The sequence below is a fragment of the Dendropsophus ebraccatus genome, chromosome 2 (genome assembly GCF_027789765.1).
Source record: "Dendropsophus ebraccatus isolate aDenEbr1 chromosome 2, aDenEbr1.pat, whole genome shotgun sequence".
Taxonomy (NCBI): Eukaryota; Metazoa; Chordata; class Amphibia; order Anura; family Hylidae; genus Dendropsophus; species Dendropsophus ebraccatus.
In genome coordinates, this window is record NC_091455.1 from 161,327,760 (window position 1) to 161,355,119 (window position 27,360).

General features: G+C 41.3%; 1 protein-coding gene across 3 annotated transcripts in view; it reads left to right on the forward strand.

The window, feature by feature from the left end:
- OSBPL10 (oxysterol binding protein like 10) overlaps positions 1 to 26,858 on the forward strand; it is a 302,765-nt gene extending 275,907 nt beyond the window's left edge. For all 3 annotated transcript variants that reach the window (XM_069958631.1, XM_069958632.1, XM_069958633.1), the window contains 4 exons: positions 5,911 to 6,097; positions 12,708 to 12,890; positions 18,946 to 19,099; positions 25,620 to 26,858. In XM_069958631.1, coding sequence (XP_069814732.1) covers positions 5,911 to 6,097; positions 12,708 to 12,890; positions 18,946 to 19,099; positions 25,620 to 25,664 — 569 coding nt within the window. In that variant the 3' untranslated portion in view covers positions 25,665 to 26,858. The remainder of the gene's footprint in view (positions 1 to 5,910; positions 6,098 to 12,707; positions 12,891 to 18,945; positions 19,100 to 25,619) is intronic.
- Positions 26,859 to 27,360: the final 502 nt, after the last annotated feature.

Consider the following 27,360-nt stretch of genomic DNA (forward strand, 5'->3'; position numbering starts at 1 on the left):
CAAGTCCTGTAAAATCCTGCGATCTTCGTTGGAGACCGTGTCTAACAGTGAAGGTTGGTGGTAGAGAAGTTTCAATGTCAATTGCCGTGCAGCATCTGATAGAACATATGAAGATAAATTGATTATTTGTAGATCATCCGTAGGCAAAAGTTCCTGTGTGACGTTTTGAGGGTAAGTAGTTATGGTCTCGAGCGTTGTTTGGCTCGGCGGAACACCGGGAATTGTATGTGGGCGCTCTTTTTCTTTGATTTGTGTGACTTGCCTCTGTCCCTCCAGGTCCGCCGTCAGTGTCACTGGCATCCGTGGACAAAAAATCACTAGTTTGTGAGTCACTATTGTCCACGGGAGTGGCAACAGAGGACTTGGATTTAGCCTTCCCTCACCTATTGCCCCTGTGTGTCCACTTGAATACATACCCAGTTTCGAACTTGTTTCTTGTTTGTTGAACTGTGTTTCTTCCCCGACATCACCTCCTTCTCATATTTATCTATAATTTCTTTCAGTCTAGCCTGAAAAGGCTGAACCAAAGTAGACTGATCATAGGTAGACAACTTGGTCTCCCTCTGTCGGTTATTCTCCTTAATGTGTGGTAATAATTCCTGATCATGTTCAATGAACATTTTCAAAATAATATTAGAACACAAGAGCAGTCCTTTTTCCCACCTCACCTCCTTGAATTCTGAGCTCACCTCCCAGGAGGGAAAGATTTTAACCCTCAAACCTTTCGGAACAACTGCCAGTTTAACATACTCCTCTAAACTCTTCAAATTGCACCATGTCCGTATGTATTTTTTATGTAAATCAATAAGTCAGATCCAACAGATACGCTACCTTGTCCACTGAAAAAAGATTAATTTATTTTTCGGTTATTGTTATTTTTTGGACATGGCTTTAGACCTAGATGCTAGGGAGGCTATGTGGAGTAGCCAATTGGGTGATTTTTTTCAGTGGACAAGGTAGCGTATCTGTTGGATCTGATTTTAAAGTTCTCACTGATGAGCTTATTGATTTACATAAAAAATACATACAGACATGGTGGAATTTGAAGGGTTTAGAGGAGTATGTTAGGGTCTATTCACACGTCAGTATATTTTTCCAATCCGCAAATTTCAGTCAGTATACAATCCGCAAATTCAGTCCGTATTGCATCCGTATTGCATCCGTATTGCATCCGTATTGCTTCAGTAAAATACGGACCCCATAGAGTTGTATTGGATGTGTCAGTTACTGTCCGTACTAGGGTCTGTCCTTTTTTTTTTGCGGAACGGATTGCAGCCCAGTACACAACACGGATGTGTGTATAGGTCCATTGAAATACATTGGTCCTATATTATTGCGGATCCGCAATTGCGGACAGGAACAGGATGTGTGAATAGGGCCTTAAACTGGAAGTTGTTCCTAGAGGTTTGACAGTTAAAATCTTTCCCTCCTGGGAGGTGAGCTCAGAATTCAAGGTGAGGTGGGAGAAAGGACTGCTCTTGTGTTCTGATATTATTTTGAAAATGTTAATTGAACACGATTAAGGAGAATATCCGACGGAGGGAGACCAATTTGTCTAGCTATGATCAATCTACTTTGGTTCAGCCTTTTCAGGCTAGACTGAAAGAAATTATAGATAAATATGAGAAGGAGGTGATGTCGGGGAAGAAACACAAGTTCTCACGTGACAAACAGGATTTTGAAACTGGGTATGTTTTTAAGTGGACACACAGGGGCAATAGGCGAGGGAAGGCTAAATCCAAGTCCTCTGTTGCCACTCCTGTGGACAATAGTGACTCACAAACTAGTGATTTTTTGTCCACGGATGCCAGCGATACCAACGGCGGACCCGGGGGGCAGAGGCAAGTCACACAAATCAACGAAAAAGAGCGCCCACATACAGGGACAAATCCCCAGTGTTCCAGTGAGCCAAACAATGCTCGAGACCATAACTACTTACTCTCAAAACGCCACACAAGAACTTTTGCCTACGGATGATCTACAAATAATCAATTTATATTCATATGTTCTATCAGATGTTGAACGGCAATTGACATTCAAACTTCTCTACCACCAACCTTCACTGTCAGACACGGTCTCCAACGAAGATCACAGGATTTTACAGGACTTGATTTCTCTTCTCCGGGATGGACGACTACAGATCTGACTGACATTTTCAAGAAAAAATTTGATGCTTCGCTTGGCTCTGCGGTGGAGAGAGGTACGATTACAAAAAAGGAATTGAAATTCATGACAGTGGAAAAAACTACATGTCTGACTTTCTACATGTTACCCAAAGTGCACAAGTGCCTTGAGGTCCCTCCAGCCATTGGTCCTCCGTTTGCCTTCATATGTCCGTGACTCTGCTCATTTTATAGAGGAACTGGATGAATTTTTTAATACCCTCTGGTACTATTTTCGTCACATTGGACGTCGAGTCGCTCTATACGCACGAACTGGGGAACGCATGGTGGACTTTCTGGATCTCAAATTAGATGTGGTTGGGAACATCATACAGACTTCTTTGTTCCGTAAGAGTACAGCGACAAAGTCTCCTTCGCTATAGCAGTTTTCACCCCAACATTTACGTAATGGTATACCTACCAGACACTTTACGGATTAGACGCAATTGTACAGATCGACAGACGTTTGAGTTAGAGGCAAGGAATCTGATGGAGAGATTAAAGATCCGAGGCTGCCCCAAAAGGGTCATCTCAAGGGCGTACCAAAGGGCAAAAAGGAGGGATAGAACACATCTATTTCAACCCAAACCTTGTGGACAGGACAAGAAGACCTCACAGGAACTTAGGAAGCACATACAGCAACACATCTCTAGCATCAGGAGAGGTACCAGAAGTACACTGGATTTTTCGGAACGGACGCCCTTAGCCATACACTGCAGAGATTACCATGCAGATTTTCAGGTTCCAAACACTTTCTCGTGAAGATCATTACAAGCATACAGAATTAGGATTCCCGACCCTTGGAGCCCTCTTCCTCATGCCTGCCCAATCTACCTACATACTTCTTGAAGAATTACACACAAGATTAAGGATCATTCTAATATCATGTGTGTACCCAGTTGATTTGCACCATAGTTCTATTTGAGCTTGTGTGATCTAGGATCAATTTGATTGCCTTGTCCTCTATGTGTGGCTATTGTATATAACTATTGTAAATATTGTTTATCTTGTAAATGTTAATATACATCTTCCCCAAGAGCTACTCCTCTTTGTATGTGTCCATTGGCCTGACCAGTGTGCTGACCGGAGGTGGCGGCGTTTATATGTAATTTATTTATATATAACTTTTCTTTCTATATTTATTACTACTGTCTTCATGTGGTGTCGCCATTATTATCACTTACTATTTCACTTTTCTTTATTATTGGGGGCTTTAGACACTATTAGTAAAGAGTTTTAGTATCCTTTGGTACCATTTGTATACCTAGTGTACACTATATTTAGTCATGCACATATTTATATAGGTATTTTCTTGTGGTATTTAGACATGTTTCTTATATATATAATTTTTTTGTTTACCTTCGTATCCCCTTAGTGGGAGTTACTCGTTAATTTATAGTAGCTTATTTATTATTGTGTGTTTGTATGTTGAGTTTGTTTTTCATATATATTTTTTATTTATTTATTGCACATTGGCACTTTGCATCACTTATTATCCAATATTTTTTGTCACTAATTGCTTTTTTATTATGTAATCTTGGTGGTCATCTTGGTATTGTTACCATGAATAATTAGTAGAATTTCTCTTTAACTGACTATATTGCCTCAAATAATTGACGCTCGAGCTCGAGCCCCGGTGGCCACTTTGATCTTCGGCGCCTGCGCATTGACGAGAGGAGTTTCGACTATTTTTCTCCTCCCAAGGATACTTGATATTTATCTTAGTGACATCTTTGATGTAATCACGCTCGCGCAGCGCAGGCAGCCACACGCCGTGTTGGCCGTACTTTTTGGTATCTATATAACGGCGCACACACATGATGTTTATCTTAGTGACATCTTTGATGAAACCACGTACGCGCAGTGCAGGCAGCCACATGCCGTGTCGGCCATATTGGTGCAGCCAGTCCTCCTCTGGTTAGCAACAGGTCTTTTAGCCTATTTCCTGTACATTTATTTTCTATTTGTGTAAAAGGAACACTTGTTTCCACTGCATTTATCTCTCTCCCCCTCTGGCCTTGTCCATTTGTTCTCTAGTCGTGTTTCTTCTTTTTCATTCAGGTTTTGTATATCTTTTTGTTCCAGTGCTGTCCACCCATGTTACATTATCCCTGTGCTTACACTTTACTTCTTATTACTCTGGCATTTACTTGTATTAGGGGATATGTTACATATGTGGTAGGGGTTTGTATACTACCATCCTTTGTACTTTTTGTATTATTGACTTGGGATACTGCACTGGCACTTTATTTTTAGAGTTCCATTTATGCGTTATGCTCTAGACTAGGACTATTTGGTTAACATAGACTAGTATGGTGTTATTTGAAAGGGATTGAGACACTAACCTGGAATCCATGTCTTTCCTCTACTGGCCCTGTGAACATGATTACAATCATGGTTCTTTGTTCTGTTTTTTTTAAGTGCTTTTAATTCTTTCAAGTGTTTCTTTTGCTTATCTTATTGCTTGTTAAATAAAGATATTTACATTTATTTTGATCTTGCTGTGCTATTGCCCTTATTGCATGCATACTTTTGTCTGGTCCTTTATATTACATGGAGGAATTACATGTTTTCACAAAGAATTAATTTATACAGCCATTAATAATGTTTTTCACCTCGCACTCCAGGTACTGCTGCCCTGCTATGCAATGTATTGGGAGAACCACTCGCCCTTACTTACTGTATATGTCATGACTAGAGATGAGTGAGCCAGACCTAGGCTTGGATTCAGAGGAACCAGATCCATCGGCATTTGAATCCCGCTGTCTTCCCGGTCCTAGAGGAAGGTGGAGAAAGCCCATGTCCCAAGTGGAAAACAGGGATACAGGCTATGACCTAGGCTGTATCCAAGTTTTCCAGGCGGCCCTTGGTCTGTCTCCACCTTCCCCACGGAACAGGCAGACAGCGGGATTCAAAGGCTGATGAATTGGTTTCCTTTGAACCTGAACCTTGGCTCGGGTCACTCATCTCTAGTCATGACATAAGCTAGTCCAAGATCCATACATTTTTTTCTGGACAACTTATCTAAAAATTATGACCATCCACATTTAACAGCTGCATTAATAAGCCATAAGGAAAAATAAAGACTATATATTGAGTATATAGTACAGAAAACTAAAATAAACACATTAGTAGCATTTACTATAAGCAATAACTTAATTAAAATAGCCACATTAACCAGTATAAAAAAAAACCCACAGATGGATGATTTATTTTTAATGGATAATGAGAAAAAGTCCCTATTTTTTTTATGGACGAAGACCAGGAATTTGTATTTGGTTGTAAACCCTGATGCTGACCCAAGATCTGGCTGTGGTAAATAATTTTAATAAATGAATACTTGCTAGCTGTCAGCCTCTGTACATCCATCCAACCATCCGTTCTCCAGTCTTGCTGACGAAACAAAAGAGATGGTCTATCAATGTACCTATGAGTGATGGCTGACATGTCCCAACTGAATGGAATAAGCATTAGAAATATGTGATAATCGGCAACACAGTCTGTATGTAATGCATTTTGTAAAATGTCCTAGGGGAAAAAAATCTTGTACAGTCTATTGTAATCTGACATGTTGCCAATGGCATGTCCTGTGAGAAAACTACACAAAGCTTGTTCTGCAGAAGTCCTGTTTAACACTGTTTATACCGTGTAATTGATTTATTTCATTCTATTACAGGAGCAATACATTTTTCTAAAAGTATTATCCATCTAACGGTGTGTTCTTTTGTGTGTATTTCTAATCACTCAGGGGTACTCAAGCTCTTGGAGTATGGCGAGGAATATGTATTTACTCTTCCCAGTGCCTATGCTCGTTCTATACTCACTGTACCCTGGGTGGAACTGGGAGGTAAAGTCAATATTACCTGTGCCAAGACCGGATATTCCGCCACAGTTACATTCCATACTAAGCCTTTCTATGGAGGAAAAGTGCACAGGTAAGACATTTTGTGGTGACTATGTAGCTCTACTGTTTGGTCTCAGTGGAAATTATTATAATAAATTGTAGTGATGGAGAACTTTAGGTTTTTCTATTTGACAGTTTAAAGCAAAAGTGTTAAGAACAAACTGCGGACTGCCAACTTATTAAAGGCCCTATTAGGGTTCATTTACACAGAGATTATCTGACAGATTTTTGAAGCCAAAGCCAGGAACAGACTATAAACAGAGAACCGGTCATAAAGAAAAGCCTGAGGCTTTTCCTCCTTTCAAATCCATTCCTGGCTTTGGCTTCAAAAATCTGTCAGATAATCTCTCTGTGTAAAATGACCCTTACACTAACCAATTATCGGCCTTACGTAGCCGATTACTGGCCGCTCAGGCCGATAATCGCTTAGTTTAATAGCACATGTTTAAAGGCAACAATCAGCCAACATGAACATGTTGAAATATAACAAGTTGTGCACTGTCAGTCAGCTGCGCATTGCCCTGTACAAACAGGAGTGGCAGCACTGACTTTAAAGTGACTCTGTACCCACAACCTGCCCCCCCCCTAAACCACTTGTACCTTCGGATAGCTGCTTTTAATTCCAAGATCTGTCCTTCGGCAGGTGATGCAGTTATTGTCCTAAAAACAACTTTTAAACCTGCAGCCCCGTGCCCAAAGGGAGTATCTGTCCCTAACTTTGCACCACCCCTCCATCCCTCCTCCCCACTTCATCATTCGGAATGCCACTGGAATATTTTCTCCATGCTGAACATTGCACAGGTGGCCCATGTGCCAGTCTGACACAGGAGGCAATCTGCTTGGAGCATTCCAAATGATGAAGAAGGTGGGGAGGAGGGACGGAGAGGTTGTGCCAGCCTAATGCATACACAATTTAAACCACGCCCATTGGGCACGGGGCTGCCAGTTTAAAAGTTGTTTTTCAGGACAATAGTTGCATCACCTGCCGAATGGACCACAGGACAGATCTTGGATTAAAAGCAGCTATCTGAAGGTACAAGCGGTTTGGTGGTGGAGGGGGTCAGATTGTGGGTACAGAGTCGCTTTAATGGACAACCTGAATGATCTAAGAATCGGTCAGGCAGCCCCTCTCACTGCTCCCCGCTCTCTGTGTGTTTAATAGCACAGGCACTGAGCGAGGGGGGAGCGAGCGCTGCACCGACAGGTTGGTGCTCACGTCCCCTGGATTATTGTACCGTGTGATACGGCCTTAAAATATATGGTTAAAACCATAAGGTAGTGAACTCCTAAGGACAGTTTTCACATCTGGGTAAACTCTCATATTATCTTTCCTGAAATAAATGATTTTTAGTTTATTTTTTTTCCCTAAGTGAGGGAAGAGAGATGGGTATGATAAGAAGTCTGCTTATTAGACCAGGAGCTAAACAATTTAGATTGCACAATGTCATGAGAGCAACTAGGGATACAGCTATGCTAATGTCTGCCTAGAGGAGTAATCTAAAAGCCATCCATGTACAAAATAATAATGCGAAAATCTGCATTTTCCTGGGAAATTGTTGTTCTTAGCTTCTAAACGCTGTATGTCCTGTAGGAAATGATGTGTTCTTTTCAGTCTGACACAGTGCTCTCTGCTGCCATCTCTGGCCGAGACAGCAACTCTCCAGAGCAGCAGCAAATCACCATAGAAAACCTCTACTGCTCTGGACAGTTCCTTAATCCTTTCTTAATAAAACTGTTTAAAGGGGACCTGTCACCCGGCCGCCGGGGTGAAGCCCGCCCGACCAGTGGGGCTCCTTATACTTACCCCTTCCTCGAAGTCCCGGTCCCGCCGCCGAAAGATGAGTCCGCCACCCATAGAGAATGACTGGAGCGGTCATTCTCTATGGGTGTCGGACTTATCTCTGGTGAGCATGCGCACGGCTTCCGACGGGGTTTTCTCGGGGACCGGGACTTCGAGAGGGGGATAAGTATAAGGGGCTCCACCAGGGGGTCGGGTGGGCTTTACCCGGCAGCAATACGTATGAACGCACCCTTAACCCCTTAACGACATAGGGCGTAATTTTACGCCCCCGCGCCCTGGTACTTAACGCATCAGGGCGTACATTTACGCCCAATGTTTCCCCGATCGCTGTGTGTTCGCACACAGCGATCAGGGAAGATGGCCTGCTATAAATCATAGCAGGCCATCTTAGCTTCTCGGCACGGGGGGTGGTTAACACCCCCCGTGCTTAGGATCACCGCTATTGGCTGATCAATTCACATCAGCCAATAGCGGCGATCGGAACCTTTCCGGGTCATCGGTGACCCGATGACCCGCAAAAAATGGCGGTCGGTACTGTCCGAGGACGGCACCGACCGCCATTACTGTAAAAAGTAATGGTGGTCACGGTGCCACCGGCCCGATCAGAGTCCACAAAAATAGTAAATACCTGCTCTGGACCCCTCAGCTAGGTAGCTGAGGGGTCCAGAGCAGGTATTTGTACATTACTCACCTGTCCCGGGGTCCTGATCGGTGTCTTACGGGTTCGCGGCGTCCTCCATCTTTTCGTCGGGTCTTCGGCTATTTCCGGCGGTCCCCATCGGCTTTTTCCGGCTCCAGCCTCGTCTTTTTCCGGATTTTGCGCTCTGCTGCCCTCTAGCGGCTGATATGTGTAATACACTTATCAGCTGCTACAGGGATGTTCAGAATGTAGAAAAGGTTTTTTTTCCCTCTTCCGGTCCCTTGCTGCCCGAGCTACTGTAGCTTGCGGCACGATCCGAACATATCAGAGGCAGTAATAGAGCCCTAATTATTAGTAGCCATGGAGCGGACCCAGCGCTTCTGGATATGAAGGACCCCGTATCGCACCAGGACAACATTTTCCAGGTGACGTCCCACACACTGGTGAACGGGAGACCCCAGAAGAAGTGCAGAGTGTGGGGTAACGGGGATCAGGAAGGACGCCATTTTCCAGTGTGACACCTGTCCTGATCCCCCCGGCCTCTGCATACTGGATCGCTTCAAGGCGTACCACACGACATTGGGGTTCCACATTTTCTAAATTCTGTCCCTTATTCTTATTTCATGGGTCACGTTGATCCAGGGATTATTCTGATCGCCATTATGGAGTCGGAAAGGAATTTTTCCCCTTTGATGAGGCTACTGTCGTCTGCCTCACGAGGTTTTTTTTGCCTTCCTCTGGATCAACACAGATTGAGTTTGATGGACACCTGTCATTTTCAATCTTATAAACTAATAATTGGCCTAATACCCCCAAAATAAATTAGAATTGTCCCCAGCTAAATAGGTATGGCCGCCATTCCCATTAGAGACTTGCCATGATGCAATTACAAAGCCTCTGTGCTGCCAGGACAGTAGAAACCCCCCACAAGTGACCCCATTCTGGAAACTACACCCCATAATGAATCTAACAAGGGGGGCAGCGGGATATGGCCCCCTGGTGACGGCCACATTTAAGATGTGAAAATGAAAAAAATGGTATTTTTTATTTTCTCGGCACATGTTCTACGTAAGTGCCCGTCACCAGTGGGGTCCATATGCTCACTGCACCCCTTGTTAGATTCCTTGAGGGGTGTAGTTTCCAGAATGGGGTCACTTGTCAGGGGTTTTTACTGTCCTGGCAGCACAGGAGCTTTGTAATTGCGACATGGCCTCCATCCTCCATTCCAGCCTCTAAATGGCGCTCTGTCCCTTTGGTGGCTTGCCCTGTGCCCATATGGCACATTATGCCCACATGTGGGGTATTTTCGTACTCAGGGGAAACTACCCTACACGTTTTGTGTTCATTTTCTTTTTTAACCCCTTGTGGAAATGGAAAAAATCAAGGCTAGACCAACATTTAGTGTAATTTTTTGTAAAATTTTTACTCTAAATCATTAATCTTGTCATGATTTTTTCATTTTCACAAGGGGCTAAAAGATAAAAAAAAAACACTAAATGTGTAGCACAATTTCCCCTGACTACGGAAATACCCCACATGTGGACATAAAGCGCCATGCAGGTGCAGGGTAAGCCTCCGAAGGGAAGGAGCGCCATTTTGTTTTTGAAGGCTGGATTTGGATGGAATGGATTTCGAGGGGCCATGTTGCATTCAAAAGGCCCCTGTGTTGCCAAGACAGTTGAAACCCCCCACAAGTGACCCCATTATGGAAACTACACCCCTCAAGGAATGTAACAAGGGGTGTAGTGAGCATATGGACCCCACTGGTGACGGGCACAAATGTGGAACAATGTGGCGTGAAAACGAAATATTACATTTTTTAAACTATAATGTTGGTTTAGCCTTGAATTTATCATTTTCACAAGGGGTTAAAAGAGGAAAAAAAAATGTGTAGAGCAATTCCCCCTGAGTCCGTAAATACCCCACATGTGGACATTAAAGCGCCATGTGGGCGCAGGGCAAGCCTCCGAAGGGAAGGAGAGCCATTTGGATTTTGGAGGTTGGATTTGGCTAGAATGGATGATGAACGCCATGTCGCATTTACAGAGCCCTCGTGCTGCCAAAACACTGGAAACCCCCCACAAGTGATTCTGGAAACTACACCCCTCAAGGAATCTAACAAGGGGTGCAGTGAGGATATTGACCCCTTAATGACTGGCACATTTGTGCCATGAAAGTGAAAAAATGAAAATATTCCCTTTCACGTCACATTGTTCCACATTTGTGCCCGTCACCAGTGGGGTCCATATGCTCACTGAACCCCTTGTTAGATTCCTTGAGGGGTGTAGTTTCCAGAATGGGGTCACTTGTGGGAGGTTTCCAGTGTCTTGGCAGCACGAGGGCTCTGTAAATGCGACATGGCCCTTGAAATCCTTTCCAGTCAAATTCACCTTCCAAAAGCCAATTGGCGCTTCTTCCCTTTGGAGGCTCGTCCTACGCCCCCTTGGCGCTTTATCGCCACATGTGGGGTATTTCCGTACTCGGGAGAAACTGCGCTACACATTTTGTGTCTTTTTTTTCCTCTTATCCCTTTAAGAAAAAGAAAAATTGAAGGCTAGAACGTTTTAGTGTAAAAAATAAATTTTTCTTTTTTCACGCCATATTGTTCGGAAAATCTGTGAAGCACCTGTGGGGTCCAGATGCTCACCGCACCCCTTGTTACATTCCTTGAGGGGTACAGTTTTCTAAATGGTGTCCCTTTAGGGGTGTTTTTTAGGTTTTGGCACCCCAGAGCCTCTGCCAACCTGAAGTGGTACGGTCAAAAATGACCAAATATAACTGAGGCGTTGAAATTCACTGGGCGCTCCTTTATATCTAAGGCTTGTGGTTGCGTCAAATAGCGCAATAGGGCCACATATGGGGTATTTCTATAAATTGCAGAAACGGAGCAATCAATATTGGGGTGCATTTCTCTGGTAATAGGTTTATAATTATGAAAAATATTGGATTACAATAAAATCTCTGCACAAAAAATTAAAATTTTCAAATTTCTTACACACTTAGCTTTTATTTCTGTGACTCCCCTAAAGGGTTAAAAAACTTTCTGGATATGCTTTTGCAGAGTGTGGGGGGTGCAGTTTCTGAAATGGGGTGCTTTGTGGGGCTTTCTAACATACAGGCCCCTCAAATACACTTTAAACCAGAACAGGTCCCTATAAATATCTGATTTTGAAATTTTACTGAAAATGTGGAAATTTGCTGCTAATGTTTTAAGCTTCCTATTGTCTAAAAAAATCAAAGATCGTTTAATAAATGCTGCTAACATAAAGTAGACATGTTGCTAATGCTATTTAATATATAATTTATGTGGCATAACCACTTTCTGTATAAGCAAAAAAGTTTCAAAGTTGGAAAAATGCATTTTTTCACGTTATTTGGGTTTTTTTCATAAAGATTCGTTATAAGTATCAACTCCAATTTTCCAGAAATGTAAAGTACCATATGTCACGAGAAAACAATCTCAGAATCAGCCGGATAGGTAAAAGCATCCCGAAGTTATTAATGAGTAAAGTGACACTGTCATATTCATAAAATTTGCCTCTGTCATTAAGGCCATTTCAGGCTCTGTCCTTAAGGGGTTAAGAGTAATTTAATGTGAAGCTAAGGAGTCTAGCCAAAAGAGGGAAAACTTTACTAAACAGTCGGTAGTATATTTTTGGCAGGTAGTATTTTCCTGGCGTCTTTTTAAACCCAGATTTATCCTTCAGACTGTGGGATTCATCTGTGTGTTTAACTGTTTTAGCTGTCACTTGGGCATAGAGTATGATAGTCTTAGAACAGCGGTCAGATCACTGGCCACAACTAATCCATGAAGCCCCTGACACGCAGTTCCTTAAGCTGATGTTGCTTTCCCAGGTAAGGAGTGTTATGACCAAGGGCAGAACATTTTTCTACACTTTCCACCTTGACAGTCTCATTATGTAAACTTGTGGTGTTCTTGCTTATACATACTTCAGCTTCCCAGTAATGACACTTACAGATGACTGAGCAGCTCTTCAAGGGCAGAATTTTAAGAACAGTATACATTTGGCTTCATCCATGGAATTACCTCTCCTCCTTGTTTTGTGTTCATCAGGCTATACACTGCAGGATAATACTTTGGACTAGAGGAGATTACTTCTTTTTAGTCTTCCTTTATAATCTTACTGTGTTACGGATATACTGAATAGATTATTTTATGTATTATATCTTCCTATCTAGAGTCACAGCTGAGGTTAAGCACAATCCCACTAACATAGTAGTTTGCAAGGCCCAAGGGGAATGGAATGGAGCTCTGGAGTTCACTTACAACAGTGGAGAGACCAAAGTAATTGATACCACTAAGCTTTCAGTTATTAGAAAAAAGATTCGACCTTTGGAGAAACAAGGACCTACGGAATCAAGGTGGGTAATAAAAAAAATTGTGTTCTCTCATATTTTATTTCTGTTCTACTGAAATATATAGATTGGATTCACATGTGAACTTTGTCACTCGTAGAAATTTTTGCGACAAAGAGTTCTATTTATGTAAATGGAGTTATTTCAGCGCCAATCGCTGGGATTTCTTAAAATTCCATTCACATGAATAGGACAATTGGGGTTAATCCCCTAAAAACTATAACAATCTTTTACTATTTGAAAACAACAGTCACTGATCTGAAAACAGTGTGAGGCTATGTTCCCACAAAGTCTTTCTCTTCTTGTATGAACGTCATTTTGGCACACAAAAAACGGACGTAATTTGCATATTTCTATATTCTGGTGCCAAATTGATGGCCGTCCAGTGGGATGATGGGAGTGGTAATCTGGTCATGGTGTTCATGGTGGCTACAATATTATCTACTGATGATGGGGGTAGTTGTTCCCCTGGAGTACACATTCTGTAGAGTCTTCTGGCTGATGGAAGGTGGGATCCAAAACAATTGGAAAGAGAATAGAGTCAAGTGGAACAAGTAACTTGTGGTTTCTGTACTTGACAACAGTCAGCTTCTCTCCATGCATAGTGATAGGATGCTATGTCATGCCAGAGGTCTTGGGCCTTGCCTCAAGCTTAGAGGTCATTTATCTGCATTCACTTAGACTCACAACTGACTGACCAGTCTGAACTGAAGTCACGGTCCACAGTATAGCATCATTTCAGAGTGAATCAATTCAAAGCAGTGCAAATGGGGCAGTAGTGGTGCATGTGCAGGGGCTGGTCCATGGTCTGGTCTGTGGGACTGCTAAAGAGAATGGACAGTGCCTTAAGCCACCAATAGAGGGTGCTTAGGTGATTGTACATTTGTACATCACTGTTCAAAAATGGAATCGGCTATCACATTAGTCTGTTAAAATTATTAATGTGTATATGAAAGCTTCAATACTATAAAAAAGTATATGTTAAACTAAACTTTTTGCTATAAATAATTGTCAGCAACGTTTTTCACTAAAAACTTGTACCCTGTACCCCTAGATACGCTACCCTCTTCCCCCAATTGTTTGGCTGTTCCTTACTATTTTAAACCTCCTAGACAGTTATGTTTCAGATAATGATTGTGCTTCACTCTACATATAAATATAATGATCAATGTCAGCTGTTTGGTATAACTGGCTAATCGTAAACCTGACTATAATCCTCCAAAATTACCTGACCAGTGTACCTAAAAGAATCAATGCTGTTTTAAAGGCCAATAGCGGTCACACCAAATGTTAAACTATTAACACTTCTGTTTTTGAAAGCGTTCTCACCTTAAAGCATTTTTCCACACCTACCTAAAATGTTTGCATATTACTGTATAACAGCATATCTCTCTACTGGCACTAAGAACGGTATCTAACACAAAAACCAATATAACTGATATTACTCCCATAAAGAACCCATATAAAAAATGCTATAGATACTAGTATTATATAGGATCTCTGTAGCCCACATAGGTGATTAGAGTACAATTACATCTAGTGATGTCTTCTTCTTTATCAGAATCCTTCTCTTTTCCAAGTCTGTTTATGGGCCAACTGCAATTTATTTTTTTACTATATGGTAATATAATGATTAATAATGCCATAAATGTGCCCCCCTTCACAAAAAAAATGCCCCAACAGTACACCTTCTCATTAATAATGCCCCTTGTGCCCCATGTAATACACCCACTTTGCCCTTAAACAGTAATATCCCTGCACCCAATGTAATAATGCCAACACTGTGCTCCAATACAATAATATGGTCCCCCTGTACTCCTCATAAATAACATTGTCCGCCTGTACTCCTCATACAATAAAATTGTCCCCCTGTACTCTTATATAATAACATTGCCCCCCCCTGTACTCCTCATACAATAATATCGTCCCCATGTACTCCTTATACAATAATATTGTCCCCCTGTACTCCTCATACAATATCGTCCCCCCTACACTCATACAATAAAATTGTCCCCCTGTACTTCTCATACAATATTGTCCCCCTGTGCTCCTTATATAATAACATTGCCTCCCTTTACTTCTCATACAATATTATTGGCTCCCTGTACTCATAAATAATATCGGCCCCCTGTTCTCCTCGTACAATATTATTGTCCCCCCTCTCCGAAGTTGTAATTGACTGTATCTGCATTTGGAGGATGCAGATGCAATGAAGATTGGCAGATGCTGGAGATCCGGGCACCAGCCAAAAAATTTGAGGCTTACATTCTGGATGCCTGGCACTAGTGATGCCCCTGCATAGGAGTCCCAGAGTGCACTCAGAGAACTAGTGAACCTCGCAGAATGTTTGAAGAACACAAATAGGTGATTTATCTTATTCAGGTTTATTGTACTTGTTTTGTATTTTAAAACTACACAATGTGTCACATGGCCCCAAGAGGGCTCCGCCTAGCATCCCAATATAGGATAAAACATAACATTTATTTGTTAAAACCTTAAAACCTGGAAAATATAAATGTGAACAACAAAAACAAAACAAAAACACCACCCTTGTTCTCAGGTTTTGTGTATGGTATTACAGCTGAGCTGCAATACCACACCAACAATGATTAAAGAGTGATGCTGTTTTTGGAAGAAAGCATCTGTGATTTTCTAATCCTTGATATCTCCATTATGGTGAAGGCTGGGATTGCTAGGACACATGTATTTGGCTTCTTTGCTCCCAGCATTGTTTTTCTGTACAGAGCCTTCACATTCACATGATGGTGGCAGGGAAGATTGGACAAATTTAGTATTTCTGAAGCGTTCTGGACATGGTTTGAGACACATTTTCCTGAAAACGATAAACCTAGTGCACTGCTATTACCTCTAGATAATAGGACAAGTAATCACAGCCATAGAGATGTCTTAAATATATGTGTGTCTATTTGTAGGGAAGTAGCAGCCTTCTCTTTTCTGTGAGAAAAATGGCAAAATCTCCAGTGTTCAGTGTTTAAATAACCAACTATATTTTCCAGTGACCCTTCGCTTAATACTTATGTATGATTCTCCAGAAGTACAAAAATAAAATCATCATACATCCTCTTTGTGTTACCTGGCACCAGATGCCTTTATATCAGTACAAGTACAAACAATCTGACTGGCTTGTATCCATGTACCTTTTAGCTGTATAGCAGAGCCCGCATAATTAAAAAAAATATATAGCCATGTACATATATTCCTAGAAAGATTCCGTAAGGACATGTTCATAAAAGGTCATATTCCTCTGGTTGCTGCTATGGTCTAGGGTTTAGTCATTGAATATCTACATACCAGCTATCCGGACCAGAAGTCCGGCGAAAAATTTAAAGTATAAAGTATAAATTTAAAAAAGTTTTTAAAGTATTGTATTGCCCCCCCCCCCCCAACGTTATACAAATCACCAATATACACTTATTACGGTAAATGCACATAAAGTGCTTTTTTTTCCCTGCACTTACTACTGCATCAAGGCTTCACTTCCTGGACAATATGGTGATGTCAAAACCCGCCTCCCAGAGCTGTACGGGCTGTGGCTGCTGGAGAGGATGATGGCAGAGAGATGCTCAGTGTCCCTCCAGTGCCCTGTGTCCCTCAGTGTCCCCCTGCCATCATCCTCTCCAGCATCCACAGTCCGCACAGCTCTCGGAGTCGGGTCGTGACATCACCATTTTATCCAGGAAGTGAAGCCTTGATGCAGTAGTAAGTGCAGGGAAAAAAAGCACTTTATAAGCATCTCCCGTACTAAGTGTATATTGGTGATTTGTATAACTTTTTGGTTGTCCCGGAGGAGCGATCCACACGTCCGGCTCGGGCCGGGGTCTGTGCCGTAATGGCGATTGCTGCAGCCGGAAGCAATCTAGTGCCTATCTCATTGATCTATGCTGTATAACTATGCAGCATAGATCTCAATGAGAGATCAGTGTGCTTATACTAGAAGTCTTTTCTAGTATAAGTGCAAAAGAAAAAAAAAAAAACTGTCATTAATAATAAAAAAAAAAACTCCCCTAATAAAAGTGTGAATCACCCCCCTTTTCCTATGTTATAAATAAAAATAAATAAACATGTTTGGTATCGCCGCATGCATAATCACCCGAACTATTAATTTATCACATTCCTGATCTCGCACGGTAAACAGCGCAAGCGCAAAAAAATCCCACAGTGCAAAATTGTGCATTTTTGGTTGCATCAAATCCAGAAAAATTGTAATAAAAAGCTATCAAAAAGTCGCATATACACAATCAAGGTATCAATAAAAAGTAAACATCATGGCGCAAAAAAATGACACCTGACACAGCCCCATAGACCAAAGGATAAAAGCGCTATAAGCCTGGGAATGGAGCAATTTTAACCTCTTAAGGTCAAAGCCAACTTTCGTTTTTGCACTTTTGCCTTTTCCACTTTATGTTTAAAAGGCCATAGCACTTGCATTTTTTCACCTAGAGACCCACATGAGCCCTTATTTTTTGCGAGACCAATTGTACTTTGCAATGACAGGCTGAATTTTACCATAAAATATGCTGAGAAACCGGAAAAAAAATCATTTGCGCTGTCAAATTGAAAAAAAAAGGAATTTGTTTTCATTTCAGGGAGTTTCGAGTTTACGCCGCTCACCCTGGGGTAAAACTGACTTGTTATATATGTTCGAAAAGTCGTTACGATTACAACGATATGTAACATGTATAACTTTTCTTGTATTTGATGGCTTGTAAAAAATTCAAACCCTTTTTAACAAATATATGTTCCTTAAAATCGCTCCATTCCCAGGCTTATAGCACTTTTATCCTTTGGTCTATGGGGCTGATTGAGGTGTCATTTTTTGCACCATGATGTGTTCTTTCTATCGGTACCTTCATTGTGCACATGGGACTTTTTGATCGCTTTTTATTACATTTTTTTCTGGATTTGATGCAACCAAAAATGCGCAATTTTGCACTATGGAATTTTTTTGCGCTTACGCCGTTTACCGTGCGAGATCAGGAATGTGATAAATTAATAGTTCGGGCGATTAAGCATGCGGCTATACCAAATATGTTTATTTATTTTTTTATTTATTTATATTTATAAAATGGGAAAAGGGGGGTGATTCGGACTTTTATTAGGGGAGGGGATTTTTTAATAAAAAAATCTTTTACTTTTTTTTTTTTTTTTTTTTTACTGTAACTAGAAGTCCCCCTGGGGGACTTGTATATACACAGCACTGATCTCTCATAGAGATCAATGCTGTGTATATACACAGCAAAGATCGATTAGATCGGTGATAGATTGATTTGGCCTGCTGCAGGCTATAGCAATCTATTGCCGAGCTGGGATCAGCGTCAGTGCGACGCTGAGTCACGGCACGGGCAGAAGAATGGATCTCCTCCACGATCGCATCGCGGGGGGGAGATCCGACCCACTAGACATCAGGGACACATGGAGCAAAGCCTCTTAATGCAGCTGTCAGGTTTGACAGCTGCATTTAGAGGCTTAATTAGTCGGTGCGGCAACAGGACCTTCGCCGGCTAATAGAGGCCCTCACCGGCTGTACATAACAGCCGGGAGCGGTGCCGTTCAGAGTGGGGTCCCCCCTTGGCACCATGACATCTCGGATACGTCATGGGTCGCTAAGGGGTTAAGGAACATATATTTGTTAACAATGGTTTGAATTTTTTACAAGCCATCACATAAAATAAAAGTTATACATGTTACATATTATTGTAATTGTAACGACTTGAGGAACATGCATAACAAGTCAGTTTTACCTCAGGGCGAACGGTGTAAAAAAATACCCTCCAAATAAAATAAATGCGGGTTTTTTTTCAATTTCACCACACATTGAATTTTTTCCTGCTTTCGCAGTGTACTTTATGAAAAACTTCTGCCAGTCATTACAAAGTACAATTAGTGGTGCAAAAAATAAGGGCTCGGCTCATGTGGGTTTTTTAGGTGAAAAAATGCAAGTGCTATGGCCTTTTAAGCACAAGGAGGAAAAAAAAACGAAAACGCAAAAATTTAAATTTGCTTGGTTCTCTAAGGGTTAATCCATTATTTTTTTTCTCAGGCGTATTTGGGAAAATGTCACCAATGCCCTAAAATCGGATAACAATGAGGCAGCATCAGAGCACAAACACCAACTAGAAGAAAGACAGAGGGCAGAAGCAAGACAGAGGGCGGCTATGAACACTCCATGGAAGCCAAAGTATTTTATCAAAGAGGCAAGTTATCTATGTAGTCTATATGACTCGTCTCTGATTAAGCTTTGTCATCTAAACTTAATATCAAACTCCTTTTAAAGTATACAGTTGTATTGTTACATCAGATACACTAATGCATTCTAGTTTATGTCTATTCAGAAGTTTATTAGCTGAGATGTAACATAGCAATCAGTAATAATACCTGCATCATATTCAGCAGATGATGAGGTGGAAGGTGGAGGGCTTTCTCTGTTATTATCTCCAACTATATAGGGCTATGATGCTCTGATAGCTTGTTGGATATAAAAGCACTGCAGTATGAAGCATCATAAAACATTGTAATTCTGCCCTATTTATATAAGCAGGAAGCTAGTGAATAGTCCGCTGCACACATAATAGACTGCTATTGAATTGTAAGATGCTGCAATCTATCATAGCCTCATGCCTACCAATCTCAAAGAGCATCCAGAATATGAAGTCAGCCTGAAAAACCTTTGCACTTATAGGCTGTGTTCCCACAATAAAAAATAAGGGCAAATAATGGCCGTTATTAATGATCATGAGTGTGCTTATTTTTACCGAGTGGGAACATAGCCCTAAGCAAAAACTGTGTTTGTCTGACAATATACAGCTCTTTGAAACCTGCTATAAACTACTCACTTAATTTAAGCTATTATAAATTGTGTAAGATTACACATTATGGACACTAGATGTCTGGTCATACGTTTATCCAGGGATTATTCTGATTGCCATTTTGGAGTCTGGAAGGAATTGTTCTCCAATTTGCATCTACCTCATTAGGGTTTTTGCTTTCCCTTGGATCAATTTCTTATTCTGCTTAATTAACACACATTACAAAGTTATATACTTTTGTAATGTGTGTGTTAATAAGCTGTCTGGCCCAGGTTGAAGCAACCTCCCCTTTGTGACACAGCTCTATTAGAATCAATGAAGCAACGTCATAGAGTGGCGGGGGTTTTCCCAGTGCTACAGTCCGGTCCGGTGCTTGGAAATAAAACTGCTAAAGAACACTGCAGAGACACCATCACGTGTCTCGACATCATTGAACTAGCCAGACCTTCCTCCGGGAAGGAACAGCCAAGCCAAGGAATGTCTCCAATTAAGGAAACCACCTAAGCAAGGTATCCATCCACAGACAGCTGTTTCAGGGGTTTTGCCCCTCATCAGTGTGGAGTAGTGGTTTCTGCCTAGTGGTAGTTTCTGCCTAGTGGGAGCAATGACTAGTAAGTGCATGCAAAAGGACGCTGGTTGACCTCAGGGAGATCAACCAAAACACCGAAGAGACACCATCACGTCTCTCAACGTCAGTGTATTCTAGAACATTGCCCCCTGGGAAATCGAATATGCAAAAGAACACTGCAGAGACACCATCACGTGTCTCAATGTCAGTGAACTAGCCAGACCTTCCTCTGGGAAGGAACAACCAAGCCAAGGAATGTCTCCAATTAAGGAAGCCTAGGAGACATTCCTTGGCTTGGTTGTTCCTTCCCGGAGGAAGGTCTGGCTAGTTCACTGACGTCGAGACACGTGATGGTGTCTCTGCAGTGTTCTTTTGCATGTTTGATTTCCCAGGGGGCAATGTTCTAGAATACACTGACGTTGAGACATATGATGGTGTCTCTGTGGTGTTTTGGTTGATCTCCCTGAGGTCAACCAGCGTCCTTTTGGTAATGAAACTGTCCTGTGCACGGGAACCACCTACTTCCCCATGCCGATGTTGTTCTAGTCATATGCAACACTTAAAGCGAACGTATCTGATGGTACATTCGCTTTAAGCATTCACTTACATGAAACAAATTGACTAAACATTGTTACTTGAATAGGCACTGTTATTTTAAGAAACTTCTTTTCTTCTCATCTTTTTTTAAAATTTGTTTTATTTACTTTTAATGTCAATTAGTCTCATTGACTTCTATGGGAAAGTTTTCTAGGCATGCTCTGTGGAAATACTGAAAAGGGATCATGCAAATCAGCAAGTATCAGGCTATTATTAAAGTGTTCTGCGTCCTGGACCCATTTTTCACCAATGCCCAGGGAGGGGGTGGATAAAAACAATAACACCCACTTACCTCTCCGGCTTCAGCGCTGAGGCCCGCAATCCGTTGCTCTGGTTCCCTGGTGTACGGCCACCTGGTCTGGTCTGAGATGCAACTTGACGTGACACTCAGCCATTCAGCGACAGAGGCGGGACACCTGCCATGTCATGCCTCAAGCGGCCAGAAAGTGGATGTTATTGTTTTTATCTACCCCCTTCCAAGGCATTGATAAAAAAGGGGGCCTGGCCATAGTACCCCAATCCCAGTGACCAGAATGATTATTACCAGGGGGTGTTAAAAAGAAAAAATCACCAAAAATTCTTAAAAACTTTTAAAACCTAAAAGTTTTCTGATGAAATTTTCCTTTTTTATAAAATGTTGAATCTTGTAATGGTTTTGGATATTCAGGTCTCTGTTTTTCTGCTTGTCACGTTTATACAGAACAAATGTCATAATTTATCTATATTTGTGTTTGAGTGAAACAAGGTCTGCAATAGTCTGCTATGGCTGTGACTTAATCACGGATAGTAACTCATTCTAACCCTTGTGACCTCATTATTACTTTAATGATTTCTCTTGGGAAAGAAAAACAGGATTTAATGCAGATTTTTTTTTTTCTTGTTTTCATTATATCAACCACATTAGTAGAAAACTAATTCCTGCGCTGAACCATTTCAGAATATTTTATTTTGGGTTATAGAAACCATTTATTTTAGACGCTCATTTAAAAATTGGTGGTAGCTGCTTGTCAGTGGCCATTTAGAATATTTTGGTGCATAGCAAACACACATTCTGGACCCTTTATTAGTATGTTTCACTCAGACTGGGCTTTTGAAAAGTTAGGGCCTTATTACATGGAATGATAATCAACCCATCGCTCCGTGTAATAGAGACAACGATGAGCCGATGAAACGATCATCGGCTGATGGTTGGTTTAGGCTTGGACCCACAACTCATCTCTACGTGCAGTATCGGCTGACGATTGCCCAAGCACCTGATACCTTACCTCTCAGCGCTTCCAGTCTTGCGGCCTGTGCTTGGCTGAGTGGTCTATGAGCTGAATGGTCTGCCATCAGGACCAGGAAGCTGCAGAGCACAGGAGAGAAGATTGGGAGTGGGGTGAGGTAAGGTATCCGGTGTTTGGGCAAGGGCTGCATGGAAATCGCTAACAATGTCCATGCAGCCCTTACTGCCCAATTATTGGGCCATAGAATAGGTCCAGTTAGCAGATCGGTGCTCATTTACTAAAATGATCGGGCCGTAGTCGACCCATGTAATAGGATCCTTAGGGCCCTATTACATTGAGTGATTATCTGCTGAATCGGGCAGATATCGCCCCATGTAATAACGACAGCAATTAGCCGAAGAAGGAGCAATAGTTTGCTCGTCAGCTGATCATTGTCTTTCAAAACATTCAAAAATCATTGGCCATTGCCCATTGCATCATGCAATAGCTGATTTGTGCTGAATGGCTGATTAAAGGTGTACTTCGTGTTGGTACATAGAAAATAATAAAGATATTATGCTTACCTCTCCACATTTCCCCGGTGTCCTCCTGCCATGTCCCTGGGTCAGTGTTTATTCCAGGGACACGGCAGGACGACACCAAGGTTGGTGGACAGGTAAGCATAAAATCTTTTTTATTTTCTATATACTGACAAGTTGCTATCTTGACACATGGTTTTTCCCAGCATTTTTCAATGGACAGGACAGCAAATTAGATTTTATTAAATACCATTGATACCGTAGAGCTGAAAAGGGTTTGGCTTTCTGTACACATATGGCGGTGTGTCCATGTGACAGTTCAATAAAATGCAATGTTAAAAAATGGAATGCATTTTTTCTATTTGATAAGTACAACTCTATGCACCATTACTACCCCTTGTAAATATATTGCGACTTTTCAGCTAATGTCTTTTAGCAGTCATCAAAGGGTTTGGTTGCAGGAGTGGGGTTGGTTTGAGCCAATATTTTTTTTTTTAAATACATACAGTACTAGTACAATCAAAAGGTCGAATGTACCTTTTTTCATTCCGTTTTTTTTCCAATTTTCTATTTTGTAAATTCATATTGAACACATGGAAACTATAAAGGAATACATAAGGAATTAAGTAATATACTACAAAGTGAACTAGTCTTTTATATTAGGAGGACATCACCAACTTATACACAAACGGCCCGTGCAAAAATATGTCGAAAAGCTGTAGCATATAAAACCCCCTCAAAAGACAAGTGGGAAAATAATGTTTATTCTCCAGAGGCGATAAGCCCTGTTCAGGGTATGTTCACACTGAGAAAAAGTGGCAGAATTCCGCAGAATCCCGTCGTTCTTTGCACAAGGAATTGACGTGTCAATTCTTTAAATGGACAGCGACGCACATGGGAGGCGCCCAAGCCCTCCCATAGAAAATCACTATCACACTGACGCAGGTGGGATTGCTGCTGAATTCCGCCACATTTGCGTAACATGCTGATTGCGTAAAGTAATTCCTGTGGTGCATGTTTACTATTTTATAAAAACAAAATGATAGAGCTTAAAGGGTACTCTGGACCTTAAAATTTTTAAAAAATAATGATTCCCGCATATAAAACAGCTTAGTCTTACCTCACCTTGCTCCTCTGGGTTTCTCCTGTGGCAACTTTGGGTTCCCCACTGAACACTCTTGCCACCACTTCCGACACAACTTGTCTCAGCATTGACAGCCCTGCATTGACAGTCCTGTCTCACTGATGAGATTGGACATCGCTGCCGCCATTGACTGGCTGAACGGGCTCTCAGCAGGAGACCATAGGACATTGCATGTGGACTCAGAAGGAGCGTGGTTAGGTAAGTATAGGCTGTTTATGTTGTGTTAAAGGGCAGCAGTACATAAAAAAATCTCAAAGGGCCAGAGTACCCCTTTAAGATAAAGAGCTCTGTCCTGATCCTATCATATACCCAAAATTGCTGCTGTTTGTCTGGTGGAGAAATGTCTGACCGTGAAATTGGTGGATGAAGGAAGCCATCAAGTCAAGAATTGTATTGTTGGTATACACACTTAAAAGTACAGTCATAGCAGAGACTAGATTTAGTCTGATATATAGTACACTGCTTTCATTTTTCTCTTTGCAGTTGAAAATTAAAATCATCTGTACCAATGCACATTGGTATTCACTTCCTCCTGGAAGCAGTCTGTAACATTGTAACACATCAGGACTTTGATATTCAAATTTGTTTTCCACCTTAAGTCAGGGACTTGGTGCATTGGAATAGTTATTAGCACTTCCAATTATTATTTTCCATGGAGTGTGCCTAGATGTTATGTGCAGTTTATGAATGTATGTGTTTATACCATTCTTATATGTATTAATTTGCTGCGCTCCCATAGGCAGGATTTGCAAAAGGAAAATCAATGAATGCTCTAGGTAAACTGTAAATGGTAATATCCTTTCAGTGTCAAGTCATTGCAGCAAGATTTCTTTCATTTGCAGTGTGTGGTGAGATAGAAATAAATTAAATATTACTCAGAATACCAATTCATGATTTATTCATGAATTCAGCTTGGACAGCCTTTCATTCCTTCACTGGTATTGATTGAATACCTGAGGAAAAAAGTTTCTTAAGGTAAAGTGCAAAGTCAAAGAATGTTGCGCTGTAAGATATTCTGTCAAAGTAACAATAAACTTCTATAATGCTTCTTACGGTGTTCTTACTGGGATGCGATCAATTATTCTAATTGTTTAAACTATGTAAGTGGGAATGTCTCATGTCTTAAAGGTGTACTTTTTTTAGAACCTGCAAACCCGCATTTTGTTATACTAACCCTCAAAACATTACTGTCATCTAGTTATAATATATATATATATATATATATATATATATATATATATATATATATTTTTTTATTTTTTTTTTGTTATAAAGCTGGATAACTCCAGTCTAGATTACGGGGCGTTTACACTGAGCAAAAGTGGTGGAATTCTGTGGCGAAGCTCTCCACTGTGCCATCCTCAGTGTCCTGCAGAGAGTGAATGGGATGGCGGGTGCTCCTGCCGCTCTCCGCTCAAAGAATTAACATGTCAATTCTTTGAGCAGACAGGGGAGGATGCGGCCGCGCACGCCCTCCCATTAGCTCTCTGCAGGACATTGAGCACTACTTTTGCTCAGGGTGAACGTGGCCTTACACAGTAACAAAATTATCTTTACTGCTCTGACAATAAAACTTTGCCTCTTACTTGAAACTAGAGATGATAGAACATCGTGAATTGTTAGGTTCGATCGAAGACTATTACCTAGGCTGTATCCCTTTTTTCCAGGCGGTACTCAGGCTTGCTCCACCTTCCCTACAGAACGGGAAGGCATCCGGAAACAAATGACGAAGGTTCGAGTTTGATCAAACCTAACAATTCCCGATGTTCGATCATCTCTAAATGAAACCAGGACAACCCCTTTATGCTTTTGAAAGACCTGTTCATAATGGAAAATGTGTTTGATTCTTTTCTAGGGTGAAGGCTGGGTATATGTCAATCCTCTTTGGAAATCTCACTGACTGTCCAACTTCAGGCCTCCCCAGCAGCCTCCCCAGCAATGCATCATATAGAAGGGACAGATTCCCACCATGAGCATACACATGGATGATGAAACCAGTTAACACATTGCTGCAGCTGCTAGCTAATCTTTGTATTCAAAAGCCATTCTATTTCTCTAAATGTGTACATATATATATATATATATATATATATATATATATATATGTCCTGATGAACGCTGTTTAAATGCTCACATATAAATATATATGTATATACACTAAGCAGCCAGGTTTTATAAGCCCTTTTGATGTTTTATTTGCCAAATGATTTTGCACTCTAAATATAAAAAGACAACATCTACCTATGTTAAACTATTACACGAGTTTATCAGGTTTTAGCTTAATCATAAAGTAATTCTTAATAAAGTATAATGATCACTTGTAAAAACATTTGACATGTCAGAAGTGCTTATCGGTGGGGGTCCAGGTGCTGAGACCCCGCTGATCACTGGAATGAAGGGGCAGTAATGCTCAGTATCGCACGCTCTACCTCTTCATCTCCCCTATAAGTGCAGTCTACTGAATTATTATGGAGTCTATGGAACTTCCAGCTATTATAATTCTGTAGACTGCTCTTACTAGCATTTTATAGAATTCATCTCTGTATAGCGGAGGCGAAGGAGACGAACATTTCTGCCTCTTCATTCTAGTAATCGGCTATGACATGTCACTATGACATGTCAGAAGTTTTTACCAATAATAGTTACACTTTAAGAAAACATAGCTGAGCATCCCGCCGAAAATCAGGTAATACCTATTCATGTAAGCCATTACATAATGTTCTTAAATATTTTATGAGGTCTCTTGATTTCCGTCACAGGTATAGGATGCTGCACATTTTTACAGTCCGTAAATGACATATAAATTGGTGTTTTCATACTGACCTGTAAAACCCTTATAGGGGTACTCCGGCCCGGGAGTATTTTTAAGCTATAGCCGGGAAGAGGGTGGTTATAGACGGCGGCGGTCATTTACCTCCCCGGTTCCAGATCCCGGATCGTGCCGCGCCGTACAACCTTCCCGCGGCCACTTCCTGGTGTGAGTTGCGGCATGAGACGTGACGTCTCAAGGCAGCTCAGTCATTCAGCAGGACGGGTGTACGTGGCCGCGCAATCCATGACCCGGCGCTGGAACCAGGGAGGTAAGTGACCGCCGCTGTCTATAACAACCCTCTCCCCGGCCATAGCTTAAAAATACCCCCGGGCCGGAGTACCCCTTTAATATTTAAAGGGTTCGTCCTACAAAGATATATAGGTCTAACCTGATGCATTACATAAAATTAAACATATATCAAATGTACAAGCATTTCTGAAAATGTCCTGTTTGGGAGATGTGTCCTTATCCCACATGTGCCTGCATTGTTTTGATAACCTGTTCTTGGTTATGACCTCCCTTCCTTTTGAGAATCCATTAAAGCGGGTCACATATACTCAGTTCAACTGATTGAAGTATTGGCAGTCAGTCTCTTTACTGCACATGCAAGCAATAGGGATTATGGAGAAGTGTGTATAATATTGCATAGCAATAGCAATTGTCTCCGTTCAGAGAGGAAACCAGAAAGTGATTAGATCCATACACTTTTGATTTTATGTGGGACAACCCCTTTAAGGGAACCTGCTATATTGTAATTGCACTCTAATCTGCTGGTGTCATGTTA